This window comes from Xyrauchen texanus, chromosome 47, assembly GCF_025860055.1.
Source record: "Xyrauchen texanus isolate HMW12.3.18 chromosome 47, RBS_HiC_50CHRs, whole genome shotgun sequence".
In the NCBI taxonomy this organism is placed as follows: domain Eukaryota; kingdom Metazoa; phylum Chordata; class Actinopteri; order Cypriniformes; family Catostomidae; genus Xyrauchen; species Xyrauchen texanus.
In genome coordinates, this window is record NC_068322.1 from 6,394,080 (window position 1) to 6,411,861 (window position 17,782).

Here is a 17,782-nt window from a genome sequence, read left to right on the forward strand (position 1 = left end):
GAAAAGAAAGTTTTGCAATGTACATTAACCTCAGCATGGGGTAATTCAGGTTATTCCACTTAAGGGAAGGACAAATAAAAATCAGCTGTTTTATATTTTCAATTTATGTCATTTTTTTAAGGCATGTAAACTTTGTGATGTGATGAGATATGACTCACAAACTTGAAATCATGAACAACACATACAATAAAGCAATCAAAGTAAAATAAACAATGTACCTTGGTAATGTCACTGTATTCTTTGAATGACTTGAAAGTTATAGGGTCCTCAAAATGTTAATAAAAATAAGCGACAGGGAACCCACATTTTTATCAATACAAACAATAGTTGTCTGATATGAATTCTATATATTTTGCATGTTCAGGTCATTTGACTGTCAAAAACAAAACAAAACAAAAAACAACACCAACAAAGCCTATTTGATGTGTAGAAGTCAGGTTACAAGGAAACTTGCCACTTTCAATATGAGCAATTTTCTTTAAACTGCATTTCACAAACAGGGAATTATTGTTCATTTAGAAACCGAGAACTGATGTTAACATCAGCACCCACTGATGCAAATCTGTATTAGCCAATAACAATAAAAGTTACAATAAAAGGACCGGTTCATTATAGTAGCTGTAGTGTTTGGATTAGATAAGAGTTGAAGACAAGTACACTCCAAGACCCAAGAAACATGAAGACTGTGGCCCTTCTTTGTCTTTGCTTCGTATGCTTCAGGTGAGGCCATAATGCACCATTTTCATGATAACAATTGATTTTCAGCAGCTCACAGTTGAACAGTTCTTATAATTCTACACTGCAAAAAACAAACAAACAAACAACACATTTTTTTCTTAAACAGTATTTTTGTCTTGTTTTTCAGTAAAAGAAAATCTAAATAGATTAAAACAAAATAAATGTATGCATAAATCTAAGAAAATATAGTGAGATTCATTATTAAAACAAGAAAATAATAACAATTATTATAAGACGTATTTCAAGATATATTCTCTTCAAGCACATCTTATTTCACATATTTTTGCTTCTCAAGTAAATATATTTTTTTTAAATGTTCTTGAAATATTTTGACTGAAAGCAAGACAAAAAAAAATAGGGATTTAGAAATGTTTGATAACTTCAATAATGATTTTACAAGGAAGGTTTTACTCGCTGTTGCTGCTCCAGTTACAGTTTGGCAAACAGCTCTGTGGAAGATGTGTATGAAAATCTTTGGTTGAAGAATAAAGACATTGCCAATAAGACAATCGGGGTGGACTTCCTGAGACAAATGGAAAAAGGCAGTCTTCAGGCAGAGCGATATGTCAAGTTCACCATACAAGACATCAGCTATCTACTTAAAGTGACCGATATGTTGAAGAAAATGAGCATAACAGTAATGAAGCCTGATGATCTCAGGGACTTTATGAAAAACAGATACTCAAGTTACAAACGTTTTGCAGACTCAATGCTCAATCAATACTTTTTCAAGGTAAGAAAAAACAAGTTGCTTCTGAATTGACTGAATATGGTTTGGTAAGACTGCAATGTATTAGTTAATGCATTAGATGCTGTATCATGCACTAACAATACACAAAATTTTGAATGCATTTATTCATCTTGGTTAATTTATAAATATACTTTTTCATTATTGTATTTTTTAAATAGATCATAAATATGTTTTGATCATGTTAGTTCATAACGCATTAATTATTGTTATGATACAAAACTTTTAATGTTCAAAATGTAATCAGTAGGCCTATTTTAGAAATTAAAATGAACCAATATTAATAAAATGCTGTAAATGTATTGTTCATTGTTAGATCACGTGAACTATTGCATTACTGTATCTAATTCAACATAAACATTTTATATATAGCATTTTATAAAAATATATATATATAAAACATTTGATTGTATTCAATTTTTATTAAGGGTTACAATTACTCTCTTTTCAACAGGGTGAGCCTGCCATTCAGCAAACTCCAGCTATGAAGAAGTATTTGTCATTCTACAGAGAGCTGATGAAAGGAGATCCGTTGTACTTTGCTGTGGGTCTTCTGCCCTGCTCTAGACTCTGGGTGTGGCTGGCTAATAATCTGAACATCCCTCCAACTAATGCCTACTACACCTGGATGTCAGAAAATAAGAATGGCCATCCTGAGAAGCACTACAAAGCTCTCCTGAACAAGTATCTAAACACACCTGAAAAGGTGGTGAAGGCTAATACTGTCTTCCGTACACAAATGCAAAATGAGCATGATTTCTTCTTCACATCTTGATTGTTTCTACCAGCATAAGCAATACTGAGATACAAATTATATAATAGAAATGATGTAATGATTAAAATAATGATTTTCCTTTGCATGATTAGTTCCTTGTTAAAGTGTTTAATATCCAGTACATGGCTTATATTATATAATGCATTTGCATGTTTTCTTTAATAGTAAGTTTTTCAATTAAAAAAGAGAAAATCTTATTTAAACAAAACTACTCAGAATGACAGTTGGACAGTTTTTACTGATTTGTTCTCAATCTCAATGTCAATATACAACAAATTGTTTCAGGTTTAAGCTTGCTCCAGTCATATGTGAATTGTGTTATTTGAATGTTGAATAAACACTGCGAAAGGCACTTAAAATTATCAATCAGTTATTTTGTGTTTTCCCCCCATTCACTTTGGATAAAAGCATCTGCTAAATGAGTAAATGCAAAATACAAATATATTTAGCATCAGCAAATCACATAACACGATTCAGTATAGGTGGCGCTACTGAATAGGGACCCCTTGTGTCACTACAATCGACACAACATCGAGTGCGTGACAGAAGGGTAACGTCTAGGTTACTAGTGTAACCCCCGTTCCCTGATGGAAGGAAGGAACGATACGTTGTGTCCCCCTTGCCACAACACTGTACCAAGCTGCTGTAATGGCCTAATCTTATTCTCTGCTCCTCAGTGCAGAACCTGACTGAACAGATGCACAATCCCCGCTTTTATATCGTATGGCCGGGGGCGGGACATGCAAATTCTGTTAGTCAATTTGGCATTGGCCTTTTTCATATTCAGAGGTATCCGAGGCTCCCGAAAGAAGCCCCTTGTGTCACTACAATGGACACGATGTCTCGTTCCCTCCATCAGGGAACGGGGGTTACACTAGTAACCTAGACGTTTTGTAATGTTGTAGCATGGGGTAATTCAGGTTATTCCACTTAGGGGAGGAAAAAATAAATATCAGCTGTTTTATATTTTCAATTTATGTCATTTCACAGATTTTTTTAAGGCATGTAAATTTTGTGATGTGATGAGATATGACTCACAACCTTGAAATCATGAACAACACATACAATAAAGCAATCAAAGTAAAATAAAACAATGTACCTTGGTAATGCCACTGTATTCTTTGAATGACATGAGTGCATATTACACCATGCACTTTCTGTTTGTATATGTGGATTACAAAAGATAAACAAAGCCAAGTTATGGAGGTTTTTTTATTCTGAAACAACAAAATTTTTATCAATATGCACTAAAACAGGCAATAAATAAATAAAAATATTCAAATAATATTCAGTGCTGTGGTGCAACAAAAAGCACCCATCAACAAATAAAAATACACAAATTACTTAAGTAAAAAGCAGAACATTATCAAAACAAAAAATTTGAAATTACTTACCTTTATATAAAATACAAATCTACTGTCAAATCAGGCTTCAAAAAACACCAGCCCATTTTTAAATAAAAACAAATGGTTTATAAAATACAAATCAGTAAAAAAATAAAATCATCCTTCAGCAACACTCCAGCCCACCAAATTATGTGAAAAACAAACTGCATTGGTGGGGAGGGTCAGTCCATCAGTTTTTTTTAAGAGATTTGATACCTCTGTACTGACAGTTACAGAGTTTTTCCATTTTTTTTTTAGACACCACTTTTCCCCGTGCTGCCTTGATCCAGCCTTTTCCGGATTTATTCCAATAAAGCGTCTGAAAAATAAAAGGGGAAGATTTTCAGTGAACAATAATTTAAAATTATATCATTTTGATTATCTAAAATGTCCTCACTAATATTGTATAATTTCTGAAGACTTGGAATACACCAAACAGGTCATACAGCTTGCCAGTGAATGCCCCAATGTGTAAATGGGGGGACAGAACTCAAATATGATGAAATATGACGTCTGTTTGTCAATGCAATGCAGTGAATGGAGACTAAAATATAACAAAAAGGACTGTAGACTGGTTTGGTTGGGGTGATGGAGGAGTCAGGAGACAATAAGGCAGGTTCAACGTTAGCACTTTTAACTTTCACACTTCTTTTCACACACGACGGTAACCGTCGGTACAATTATTTGTATCTTCCGTACAGGGCACAGGTTGCCACTCTGGCTGTCGTGCTTGACGGACACACTCTCTCTCTCGCTCTCGACATTTGGCGTCCCTTAAATGTCTCTCTCCGTATCACTATAACAAGACACAGGTGTTAGAGGTAATTACAAACCAGGTGACAAGCCTTACCGCTCTCTCTCTCCCGCAGACCGACACATGACCAGGCCCCCCATGCCACATGCCCCCACTGCTGACTCAGGCCGGGGCAACATCCGGCTTGCCCACTCCCCCCCCCATTTCTGGAGAGAAAGTCAGCCACAACCATCTGCGCCCCCGGCCTGTGGACCACCTTGAACTTAAAGGGCTGGAGAGCCAGATACCAACGGGTGATCCGCGCGTTAGTATCCTTCATGAGGTGGAGCCACTGCAGAGGGGCGTGATCGGAACAGAGGATGAAGGCCCGCCCCAGCAGGTAGTAGCGGAGCGTCAGAACCGCCCACTTAATCGCAAGACACTCCTTTAAGATGGTGCTATATTTCGTCTCCCTGAAGGAGAGCTTGCGACTAATAAACAGTACTGGCCGTTCCTCCCCTCCGACCACCTGCGAGAGCACTGCGCCCAGCCCCCTGTCAGATGCATCAGTCTGCAAAATAAAGGGGAGAGAGAAATCAGGTGCATGTAAAAGCGGCCCCCCACACAGTGCAGATTTTACCTTAAGGAAGGCCTGTTGGCACGACTCTGTCCATTGGACCGGATCGGGAGCCCCCTTTTTAGTAAGGTCAGTCAGCGGGCTGGTGACATCAGAATAACTAGGCACAAACCTTCGGTAGTAGCCAGCCAGCCCCAAAAACTGCCTTACCCCCTTTTTGGTCTTGGGTGCCGGGCAGGCTGCGATCGCTGCGGTTTTGTCAACCTGTGGACGCACCTGCCCGTGACCCAAGTGGAACCCCAGATACCGAACTTCCACCCGTCCAATTGCACACTTCTTCGGGTTTGCCGTGAGTCCCGCCCGCCTCAGCGCTCTCAGGACAGCCCTCAGATGTTGCATATGCCGCTGCCAGTCATTACTGTAAATTATAATGTCATCTAGATATGCGGCAGCATATGCCGTGTGCGGTCTGAGGATCTTATCCATAAGGCGCTGAAACGTGGCCGGGACTCCAAACAAGCCAAACGGAAGTGTTACATATTGGTGTAATCGGAACGGTGTTGAAAAAGCGTTTTTTTCTCGGGACATTGGAGTTAAAGGGATCTGCCAATACCCCTTCGTTAAGTCCAGCGTCGAGTAAAATTGAGCCGCGCCCAACCGATTGAGTAACTCGTCAATACGCGGCATTGGATATGCGTCAAATTTGGACACCGCGTTCACTTTCCGATAGCCAACACAGAAGCGGACCGAGCCATCGCTCTTCGGTACAAGGACTACCGGGCTGGCCCAATCACTGTGCGACTCTTGTATTACACCCATTTCGAGCATTGCCTCTAATTCCTCCCTAACGACCTTTTTCTTGTGCTCCGGGAAGCGATAGGGCCGGCTACGAACCACCACGCCCGGGGTGGTCTCGATATGGTGTTCTATGAGGTTAGTGCGACCGGGCAGGAGAGAAAATACGTCTGCGAACTCCGCTTGCAGCCTCGCAACATCTGTCAGCTGCGACAGCGAGAGGTGGTCTCCGCAAGGGACCGGGGTAAATGAATTTGCTTTGAGCGATATCTCCGGTCCGAGCTCCGCCTTCTCCGGAACCGCCATCGCCAAGGCTACAGGTACTGCCTCCCTCCATGGTTTGAGGAGTTTGAGGTGGTACGTTTGACGTGACCCTCTCCTATCCGTTCGCTTAACCTCATAATCGAGATCTCCAACTCGTTGCATGACCTCAAAGGGTCCTTGCCACTTGGCGAGTAATTTGGAGCTCGAGGTGGGCAGTAACACAAGTAGAGGCACTGCTTCCGGATATCGCGTTGCATAGTCCACCAGAACTAACACAAAGCGATGCCCGCGTGCAGTCTTTTCTAATGGCCCAACGAGATCCATTCCAATTCTGTCGAAGGGGATCTCGATCAACGGTAGCAGGCGCAATGGCGCTTTTGGGGTGGCCGGTGGGTTCACCAACTGACATTCCCGGCACGCCGCACACCACTTGTGAACGTCCCCGTGAATGCCTGGCCAAAAGAAACGGGCCATTATACGTTTCAAAGACTTTTCGTGACCTAAGTGGCCGGCCATTGGATTATAGTGAGCCGCCTGGAAGAGTGTTTCCCGATGGCTCTTCGGTACTAACAGCTGTGTTGTAACCTCTTTGGTTTGAGTGTCCTGCGTCACTCGATACAACCGCTCTTTGATAATAGCAAAGTACGGGTATGTGAGCGCAACACCGGGCGGGAGCTGTTGACCATCAATTACTTTCACTTGGTCGAAGGCGTGCCTAAGGGACTCGTCACGCGACTGCGCCAGAGGGAAATCCCCCTCAGGGAAGCCCCTGAGGGCGGAAACACCCTTGTCTGCGTCATCTTGACGTGGAGCCGATGTTGACAGGCCCGGCACCGCTTCCCCAGCCATAGTATCACACGCCACACCCTGCGCCACCACTCTGCAGGACCCATCCACACACATTACCCTCAGTAAATTTTTAAAGCCGGGCCAATTGGTTCCCAAGATTAGTGGATGGGTGAGGCGGGAATTAACCGCGGCCTCGACTCTATGCCTTTTTCCCCTGAATCTTATCTCAACGGTAACCACTGGATATTTGTGAATGTCCCCATGCACACACCTCACCCTCACCAATTTATCTTTATCCAATGCCCCGCCTTGCACCAAGCGTTGGTGGATCGAGGTTTGAGAATAACCTGTATCCACCAAAGCTTGATGTGTATCCCCCTTCACCCTTACCGGTATGCGATACATTCCTGCCCGATCGGGGGCGGCCTGTGGAGCGTCGGGGATCCGAACCAGTGTCCCCACCTCCATCACTGGACACCGCTCCTGGCTATGTCCGGCTTCCCCGCAGCTCCAGCAGACCGGCCCAGGTCTTCCTTCCACACTCGTGGGGGCGGGCTCGCCAACATGGGTAGAATAACGGAGCGAGACAGGGGGGTTTGAAGGGGCAGAGAAGGGGAGTATGTGTCAAATAAGTGTAATCAGGACTGAAATCATGATTGTGCCTGGAGACTGCAATGGCAAATTGAACAACGAAAGAGTTACATTTTGGTATGTTCTCAACTAAAATTAAACTAAACTGAATTAAACCACTGTACTCATATGGATTATATTTATTATGCTTTTATGTGCTTTTTGTTGCTGACAGTTTGGTACATATTCCACTTGCACTGTATGGACAAACAAATATCGCATCTCCATCAAAATATCTTTGTTTTCCGCAAAAGAAAATCCCATGTTTGAGATGACAAAGTTGAGTAAATGAGATAATTATTAAATGGAGAACTATTCCTTTAAGTCAACATAGTAATATTAACATATTAATGAAAATTAAACAAATAATAAAATACGTGCAAGCTTGTTACCTTTGAAGGAATTCCAGTGTGGATGCTGCTTCCTCTTGGTACTGCAAATTAAAGATGTAATACAAAGAAAACAATGCAGCAAGTCCATTGACAAAACTTGGCTGCACACCCTCACAGTTTATTCGGCCTTTCAGGCTGATATTCCGTCATTTTTCGCTGATCTTCATCCATTGCCCTGGAATATCACCTGGACCTTAAAGGAAAGGATAAATAGATTAATGTGTAATCTATGTTCTAAGGACAGCTGGGTGTACATAAAACAGTGAGAAAATGATGCCAGCCCTAACAATGTCACACAATATCATGTCTTCCAAGATAACAGAACCCACAATGTCTCTGCATATAAAATGACTGAACACACCGCAAATAAAAACACACAATGTGATCGGACACTCAAAGGGATACTTCACACAAAAATTAACATTTTCAAAATTTGCTCACCGTTGCGTTGCACCAAATCTGCATTAATTTAGTTTTTCAGTGACCACAAAAGGAAATGTAGGCAGCATATTAGGGACTGACAGCATCAGTTACCATTCACTTTCATTGCATCTTTTTTTCTTAAATAATATTGAACGATAACTGACACAGCCAGTCCCTAGAAAGAAGGTTATATGGGTTTGTTACAACATTACAATGTTCAATTGTCATCATGTGAGTACATGATGACAATTGAACACAGACAATTCAAAGACAGTAAATTCTAGAATGAGGGACACAAAGGTGGATCTTTTACTGATAATAAAAATATGTGTCAGACTGTGAGCTTTGTTTTAGTGAAACAAAATGCAGACGTATCCAATATGATATACTTACCAAGCAGGATCAAACGAGGAGTCACAGGCAGGTTACCCGTCTTCTCAAGGTCAGCAGGAGTTGTACACATCTATTTGTAAAGATAACAATTTAAGAACAATGTGCTACTGCTAATAATGTACCAAGGCAATAGGCCTGTTATATTCCAAATAGGAATATTTTATCCAAAAATTATAATTGTCTCACCCTTGTTGATTTAAACATGTATGCCACAAAAGATGATATTTTGATGGAGATGTAATATCTGTTTGTCCATACAATGCAAAAGAAGAGAATGACCAAAATTTCAAACACCAAAAAAGATATAAATGGAGGATAAAAGTAATTAATATGAGTCAAGTGGTTTAACCAGTCTTCTGAAGCGATTCAATTGGTTTTGGGTGAGAACAGTCCAAACTGTAACACTTTCGACTGTACAGCTTGATTACACTTCCTAGCGCTTGATGAATATGCAGAGCGCTAGGAATTGTAATCAAGCTTGAATTCATGTTTGCCAAGGAGACTGCCGATTTCTAGCTATACAGTGAAAAGAAGTTACATTTGGTCTATTCTCACCCAAAACCATTTGGATTGCTTTAGGAGACATTATACATTAACTTAATGGTGCCTTTATGTCCTTTTTGGAGCTTGAATGTTTGGTTTCAATTGACTGCATTGTATGGACAAACAGACATTTCTGCATTAAAATATCATCTTTTGTGTTCAGCAGAAGTCATATGATTTTGAGACAGCATAAGGGTGAGTAAATGATGAGAGAACTATAATTTTTAGGTGAACCATTTTATGAAGGTATTCATATAAAGAACAAACACAGTGAATATGAAGACAAACTTACATTTTCTTGAAGAATTAGTCCTTCTTGCTTCTCTATGAAGTGAGCCATTAGGAGTTGAACTATGTGGTGTGATGAATCAATGGCTTCATCTTTGGAAAGGACTGACTTAACTTCTGGGTTGGTAGGTTTGCTTTGAAAAAAACTCTACAATGTTGTTTCCACACTCCTCCATAGAAAGTTTGGGTGCACACAGGCAGGGGCGTAGCACCAAATTTTGGGCCCTGGGTACAAACCATCTTGCTGGGCCCCCGTACCAAATATGTATGTATAGAAAACTGACTTCTAAGGGGCCCCCCCTGCCTCGGGCCCTGGGTACTCGGTACCCTTTACCCCCCCAGTCCGACGCCCCTGCACACAGGACATCGATGTCAGTGAGAAGCTCGGGACAATCTAAAACGCTTAACGTGAAAAACGCTTAACGTGGCTTACTGTACTAATACAGTTAATACAGACTCAAGTCGCTGCGTGCCACTCACATCCCCGGCAAGCTCAACGTCGTAGCGGACGCGCTATCATGACAACGCCTGCCCGGCGGGGAGTGGAGGCTTCACCCCCAATCGGTCCAGCTGATTTGGGAATGGTTTGGCAAGGCCCAGGTAGACCTGTTCGCCGCCCAGGAAAACTCCCACTGCCCGCTCTGGTACGCCCTAACAGAGGCTCCCCTCGGGACAGACGCACTGGCACACAGCTGGCCCTCGGGGCTGCGCAAGTGCGCATTTCCCTCAGTGAGCCTTCTTGCACCGGTGCTGTGCAAGGTCAGGGAGGACGAGAAGCAAGTCACGTTGGTGGCCCCCTACTGGCCCACTCGGACTTGGTTCATGGAACTCAGGCTCCTCGCGACAGCTCCTCCTTGGCGAATTCCTCTGAGAAAGGACCTCCTCTCTCAGGGACGGGGCACGCTCTGGCACCCGTGCCCAGACCTCTGGAACCTCCACGTCTGGTCCCTGGACGGGACGCGGAAGAGCTAGCCGGCTTACCGGCGACCGTTGTGAATACAATCAACCAAGCCAGAGCCCCCTCTACCAGGCACCTTTACGCCCTAAAGTGGCGCTTTTTTGCAGATTGGTGTTCTTCCCGAGCCGAAGACCCACAGAGATGTGCGATTAGGTCAGTGCTTTTGTTCCTACAGGAGAGGCTGGACAGGAGGCTGTCCCCGTCCACCCTCAAGGTGTATGTTGCCGCTATTGCCGCCCACCACGATCCTGTAGACGGCAAGTCTTTGGGTAAGCACGACCTGATCCTCAGATTCCTGAGAGGCGCCCGGAGGTTGAATCATTCCCGGCCAGGCCTAGTTCCCTCCTGGGATCTCTCGGTAGTCTTGGCAGGACTCCAGAGACCTCCCTTTGAGCCGCTTGAATCAACTGGACTCAGGGCCCTCTCTCTTAAGATGGCCCTGCTGATCGTGCTCGCCTCTATCAAGAGGGTCGGGGACATGCAAGCGTTCTCTGTCAGTGACAATTGCCTGGAGTTCCTTCGGGTACCCTGATGGCTACCCTGTACTGGTATAGGTGCTCCACAGGTAAGGCCTCCTGCTCGGACTCCCCCTGTGTGTAATTCCACGGTTCTGTCCCCTTACGAGCGGACCCCCGTGTCTCCCTTAGGCAGTTACAGCTGCCCCGGTCGCTGTGCTGTAGCAACTCCCCCCTTTCGAGGCTGGATCTACCACTGCACCATACTTTCCACACGAGCCCTAAGACGGCCGTGTGACGTGTCTACCACTTTTCCTCCCCAAGAAAAAGGGCAGGTGTGGTCTCCGCAGGGTCTGGGTAAGACCCCCTTCCCTATATGCGTGTAAGGGCCCCGGCCGTGATTGCTCTATCGCGAGAAACATAGAGAGAAAAGAGGCCCAGCCAGGCTGGCCCGTTCCCATGTTGGCAAACATCGCCTTGTTCCCCTCCCAGGGTAACTAGAAGGATTCCGATGTTCTTATGGGGCATTGGGGAAGAGTGCGTGCAGCCGGTACAGACGATGCGCGGCACTGGATGAAATCCCTGCCCGCCTCTGTATCGGCGGTTCACGTACACGGTTCAGCACATGGCAAGATTGGAATGGGTCCCCTAGTGTCGCTTCTCCGACACAACGTGGAGAGAGCGACAGAAGGGGAACGTTTGGTTACGTATGTAACCTCCGTTCCCCGAGGGAGGGAACGACACGTTGTGTCTTTCCTCCGCCATGTCGCTGAACCGAGCCACTGTTGTGGCCGGACCATTCCGGCTCCTCAGAAAAATCCTGACTAAACTTCCGTATTTGCCCCACTTAAATACCCGTATGCGGGGGCGGGGTATGCAAATACTGACTGCCAACTCCCATTGGCCCTTTTCAATAGGTCAGAGGTGAATATCGGCGCTCAAGAGAGACCACTAGTGTAACCAAACGTTGTCTGATTTGAATTCTATATATTTTGCATGTTCAGGCCATTTTGACTGTAACCCACCCCACCCTAAAAAAAAACACCTTTTTGATGAATACAAGACAGGTTACAAGGAAACTTGGAAACTTGCCAGTTTCGATAGGAGCAGTTTTCTTTGAAATGTATTTCACAATTATTTCCAGATTATTGTCCATTTAGAAACAGAAAACTGATGTTACATCAGCACGCATTGACGGTTACAAAAAAAGGACCGGTTCATTATAGAAACTGTAGTGTTTGGATTAGATAAGAGTTGAAGACAAGTACACTCCAAGACCCAAGAAACATGAAGACTGTGTAGTATGGGTATACTAGTGAATGTCATGTGACTGGGGGTGTGTTCTGCACCTGAGGAACGTGTATGTGAACGCATGTATGGTGGAAGTAAAAACCTGTTATGTTGTAGTTCAGCACAGCTCTCTTGTGTGTTTATTAATCTCACCACACGAACCCAAAGTACAACATGGTGTCAGAAGAGGCGAACTCCCCAGTCATTCCTGAAGGGAGTGAAGAATATGCCCTACGTGAGTTATAACTGCAGCAAGCGAGCAAAGCAACGATAGAGAGAGAGATGAAGAAAAAAAAACTTTCTAAATTTATTGCAGTAAAGCTCAAACTTGACACCGGTGCTGAAGCCAATATACTCCCGTTGTCAGTGTTCCATAGCATTCCTGGCCCAGTGCTTTTGCAGCCTACCAGCTCCATTTTAGTGACATATGGCGGAGCAAGACTCAAACCTGAAGGGGTTGTTACATTGTCATGTGAAACTGCCAGCTCGAAGGCCAATATTAAATTTTTGGTCGCCAACCAATCACCTACGCCAATCCTCGGCCGAGAGGCCTGTGAGGAGCTGCAGCTGGTGAGGAGGGTGGAGACACTGAATACAACAGCCCCATCCACCAAAGAGGAAATTGTGGAGAAATACCCCTTGGTGTTCAATGGTCTGGGTGAGTTTCGAGGACAGCACCATATCCACATAGACCCTATGGTAGTTCCTGTTGTACATGGCTGCAGAAAGATTCCACTATCAGTCATGAGCAGACTGCAAACCACGCTACAACAGCTAGTGGACAGGAAGGTAATTGCACCTGTGTGCGAGCCAACGGAATGGGTAAACAGCCTAGTCTTAACAGAGAAAAAGGAAGGATCACTGAGGGTGTGTTTGGATCCTCGTGACCTCAACCAAGCGATTCGTCAACAACATTATAGCATCCCAATGCCAGAAGAAGTCCAGTGCAAGCTTGCTGGAAAGTCAGTTTTCACTATACTAGAAACACCGACTCGTTGAACTATGATGATAACGACGGAACTTGCGACCATAGTTGGCTAACGATGCTTTTGGGAAACGCACCCCTGGTTCGCGCTTAGTAGATGCCGCCAAGGCAAGTTCAAAACAAAGCGCGCGCGCTGTACTGTGATTGGTGGCTCGTTTGACCAGTTACGTTTTTATCCACTCATAAATAAAAAGGAACGACTGATTTTGAAAATGTAGTAGAGTAAAAAGTAAGATATTTGACTTTGAAATGTAGTGGAGTTAAAGTAAAAGTCTCCCCAAATTTAAATACTTCAGTAAAGTACAGATACGCAAAAAAGCTACTTAAGTACAGTAACGAATTACATTTACTTCGTTACTGTCCACCACTGATGGGGAGAGTATTAAGGAGCACACTTCCTGGTACTGCTGCAGTGCTGAAACCAGCAACTCCTAAAGATGTCCACAACAAGGAAAGCAGCACTGTTATTACAATGCCACAGCAAAGCCTTTACCTAACCTGTCCGCAGGTAGTATGGTGGGCATGGAGACGAAGAAAGGGTGGATGCCAGCGGTAGTTGTGGAGAAGAGAGAGGAGCCACGCTCATACAATGTCATGGCTCAAACTGGGCAGCTCTAGAGAAGGAACAGACGTCACCTGAGGTCAGCTATAAAAACATCAAAAGACAGTTCACGAGAGCCTGAGTCACCGGAAAATGCAGGAAGCCGACTGGATCAGAACCTAGTGAGTGAAGAATGCCAAGAGTTTACAGCAACACCTGTGGCTACTACACATTATTACACTAGAAGTGGTAGAGAGATTCGTTCACCAGTTAAGCTGAAGGACTATGTAGTTAGCAAATGCTGAAGAGATCATATGAGTATCCTTGAAACAAGTTAAAGAGTTGAGGATACATAAAACTGACTGTGTATAGTTTGAAGCTGAAAGAAAAATAACAAGGTTTCTGTTTATGTAGTTTATTTATATAGACATATAATTTCAAGGACACTTCTAGTCTAAAATAGTGATTTTATTCTGGAAGAGAGGGATGTAGTATATGTGGGTATACTAGTGAATGTATGGTGGAAGTAAAAACCTGTTATGTTGTAGTTCAGAACAGCTCTCTTGTGTGTTTATTAATCTCACCACACGAACCCAAAGTACAACAGACTGTGGCCCTTCTTTGTCTTTGCTTCGTATGCTTCAGGTGAGCCCATAATGCACCATTTTCATGATAACAATTGATTTTCAACAGCTCACAGTTGAACAGTTCCTATAATTCTACACTCAGGCATGTGATCAGCCAAGAACAACAAAGAACGAAGGAAGGCTGCAACATCAGTGACCTCCCCATTGGCCACACAAAATACGAACAATTGTAATTACTCAATTCTGATTGGCAATTGTATTTTATTTTTTTGCAGTTTAATTGTTGATAGTCAACTAACAATGTTTATTCAAATAGGTTGACACTCTGTGCAAAGTTGTCTTATGCTGATGTTAAAAATGATTAACAAATGGCATTCCTTCACTACTTTGCATCAGTAATAATTCATTTCAGCAATAATTTGCACGTGTAAAAACGTAATAGTGTTGTCTCAGGAGAGCACCACACACATCTGCCAGAAGGTGCCTCTAAGTAATACATTTTTGTTTTTACTCGCCAGAGTTTTGATGACACGCAAACAAAGTAACTAAAAAATATATTAAGCAAACTGTTGGGGGGTATGGGAGCTGACTCTTACAGTATATATTCACACAATAAAGTATATTGTAATTTTTACAAATATTTTTCTTTATGAATTTAATATAATTCTAGCTTTTTAAAAATGTAAAAATGTCACATTCTGTAAATTTATATGATGTCGTGTAATCGCATTTTTAATATTGATACAAGCTGTTGTTACTGTTTGAAATTCAGTACACATTTTTAACAAAAGAAATCACAAGTTAGGAAACTAATAATGAAAATTAGGAGTCAGGATTGTGAAATTTGGCTGACAATTAATTGTGACAATGAAGTGAAAGAAAATCTAAATATATTAAAACAAAATACATTTAAGCATAAATCTAAGAAAATATAGTGAGATTCATTATTAAAACAAGAAAACAAGAACAATTAGCAGAAGTATTTCAAGATATATTCTCTTCAAACACATCTTATTTAACATATTTTTGCTTCTCAAGTAAATATATTTTTTTCAAATGTTCTTGAAATATTTTGACAGAAAACAAGACAAAAAATAAATAAAAAATAGGGATTTAGAAATGTTTGATAACTTCAGTAATGATTTTACAAGGAAGGTTTTACTCGCTGTTGCTGCTCCAGTTACAGTTTGGCAAACAGCTCTGTGGAAGATGTGTATGAAAATCTTTGGTTGAAGAATAAAGACATTGCCAATAAGACAATCGGGGTGGACTTCCTGAGCCAAATGGAAAGAGGCAGTCTTCAGGCAGAGCGATATGTCAAGTTCACCATACAAGACATCAGCTATTGTTGTAGGTTTTTGCCTTAATCTATGAAGAATCACTCTCAAATTCTTAGGTTTTGATTCCAGAAAATTAGACTTTATTATTACAACCAATAAAGCCGAGTCGGCCTGCAGAGCAACTAACTAACTCTGGGTTTCGTTCACTTAAATACATTTCCTCAAACAAGGTTGGGCTTATCCTTTTTTTAAACATGCATTATCTATCATCCTCAGACTCTGGTCTGACCATATTAGGAAGTAACAGAACCACCTTTGGAAGCGATATAGTCTCCCAGCAGTCATGGGAGCCCCCTACGTAATGCTTATTCTGCACACCTTCAAATGTCACACATACCTGTATATGGAAAACACATTCCTAAGGCCTTCATGCACGTACAGTAAACTATATGTTTGCCTGTCAGATGTAACTGTGGTACAAATCAACAACGTTTACATTGATTATACCTGATAAAATCTCCTACACTATCTACTTAAAGTGACCGATATGTTGAAGAACATGAGCATAACAGTAATGGAGCCTGATGATCTCAGGGACTTTATGAAAGGCAGATACTCAAGTTACAAACGTTTTGCAGAATTAATGCTCAATCAATACTTTTTCAAGGTAAGATGTTGCTTCTGAATTGACTGAATATGGTTTGGTAAGACTGCAATGTATTAGTTAATGCATTAGATGCTGTATCATGCACTAACAATACACAAAATTTTGAATGCATTTATTCATCTTGGTTAATTTATAAATATACTTTTTCATTATTGTGTTTTTTAAATAGATCATAAATATGTTTTGATCATGTTAGTTCATAACGCATTAATTATTGTTATGATACAAAACTTTTAATGTTCAAAATGTAATCAGTAGGCCTATTTTAGAAATTAAAATGAACCAATATTAATAAAATGCTGTAAAAGTATTGTTCATTGTTAGATCACGTGAACTATTGCATTACTGTAACTAATTCAACATAAACATTTTATATATAGCATTTTATTAAAAAAAATATAAAACATTTGATTGTATTCAATTTTTATTAAGGGTTACAATTCTTAATACTCTCTTTTCAACAGGGTGAGCCTGCCATTCAGCAAACTCCAGCTATGAAGAAGTATTTGTCATTCTACAGAGAGCTGATGAAAGGAGATCCGTTGTACTTTGCTGTGGGTCTTCTGCCCTGCTCTAGACTCTGGGTGTGGCTGGCTAATAATCTGAACATCCCTCCAACTAATGCCTACTACACCTGGAGGTCAGAAAATAAGAATGGCCATCCTGAGAAGCACTACAAAGCTCTCCTGAACAAGTATCTAAACACACCTGAAAAGGTGGTGAAGGCTAATACTGTCTTCCGTACACAAATGCAAAATGAGCATGATTTCTTCTTCACATCTTGATTGTTTCTACCAGCATAAGCAATACTGAGATACAAATTATATAATAGAAATGATGTAATGATTAAAATAATGATTTTCCTTTGCATGATTAGTTAAAGTGTTTAATATCCAGTACATGGCATATATTATATAATGCATTTGCATGTTTTCTTTAATAGTAAGTTTTTCAATTAAAAAAAGAGAAAATCTTATTTAAACAAAACTACTCAGAATGACAGTTGGACAGTTTTTACTGATTTGTTCTCAATCTCAATGTCAATATACAACAAATTGTTTCAGGTTTAAGCTTGCTCCAGTCATATGTGAATTGTGTTATTTGAATGTTGAATAAACACTGCGAAAGGCACTTAAAATTATCAATCAGTTCAATTATTTTGTGTTTTCCCCCCATTCACTTTGGATAAAAGCATCTGCTAAATGAGTAAATGCAAAATACAAATATATTTAGCATCAGCAAATCACATAACACGATTCAGTATAGGTGGCGCTACTGAATAGGGACCCCTTGTGTCACTACAATCGACACAACATCGAGTGCGTGACAGAAGGGTAACGTCTAGGTTACTAGTGTAACCCCCGTTCCCTGATGGAAGGAAGGAACGATACGTTGTGTCCCCCTTGCCACAACACTGTACCAAGCTGCTGTAATGTCCGAATTTTATTCTCTGCTCCTCAGTGCAGAACCTGACTGAACAGATGCACAATCCCCGCTTTTTATATCGTATGGCCGGGGGCGGGACATGCAAATTCTGTTTGTCAAT

General features: G+C 41.7%; 1 protein-coding gene across 2 annotated transcripts; it reads left to right on the forward strand.

Moving 5' to 3' along the window:
- The first annotated feature begins 625 nt into the window (after positions 1 to 625).
- si:ch1073-67j19.1 (uncharacterized protein LOC100332348 homolog) lies at positions 626 to 17,068 on the forward strand. Of its 2 annotated transcripts, none has more exons than XM_052121106.1 (3): positions 626 to 720; positions 1,168 to 1,471; positions 16,701 to 17,068. In XM_052121106.1, exons 1-3 carry the CDS (start codon positions 677 to 679, stop codon positions 17,019 to 17,021), a joined length of 669 nt encoding a protein of 222 aa, XP_051977066.1. In that variant the 5' UTR covers positions 626 to 676; the 3' UTR covers positions 17,022 to 17,068. The 2 variants fall into 2 exon arrangements, with proteins under 2 accessions (XP_051977066.1, XP_051977065.1); XM_052121105.1 differs by lacking the exon at positions 16,701 to 17,068 and adding an exon at positions 1,941 to 3,327.
- Positions 17,069 to 17,782: the final 714 nt, after the last annotated feature.

Excerpts from the sequence above, each read along its gene's own strand:
- si:ch1073-67j19.1 (XM_052121106.1), top strand. The coding sequence starts at position 677 with ATGAAGACTGTGGCCCTTCTTTGTCTTTGCTTCGTATGCTTCAG. Across the intron at positions 721-1,167 it reads CTTTGCTTCGTATGCTTCAG|TTACAGTTTGGCAAACAGCT; the intron begins GTGAGGCCATAA and ends TTGCTGCTCCAG. Across the intron at positions 1,472-16,700 it reads TCAATCAATACTTTTTCAAG|GGTGAGCCTGCCATTCAGCA; the intron begins GTAAGAAAAAAC and ends TCTTTTCAACAG.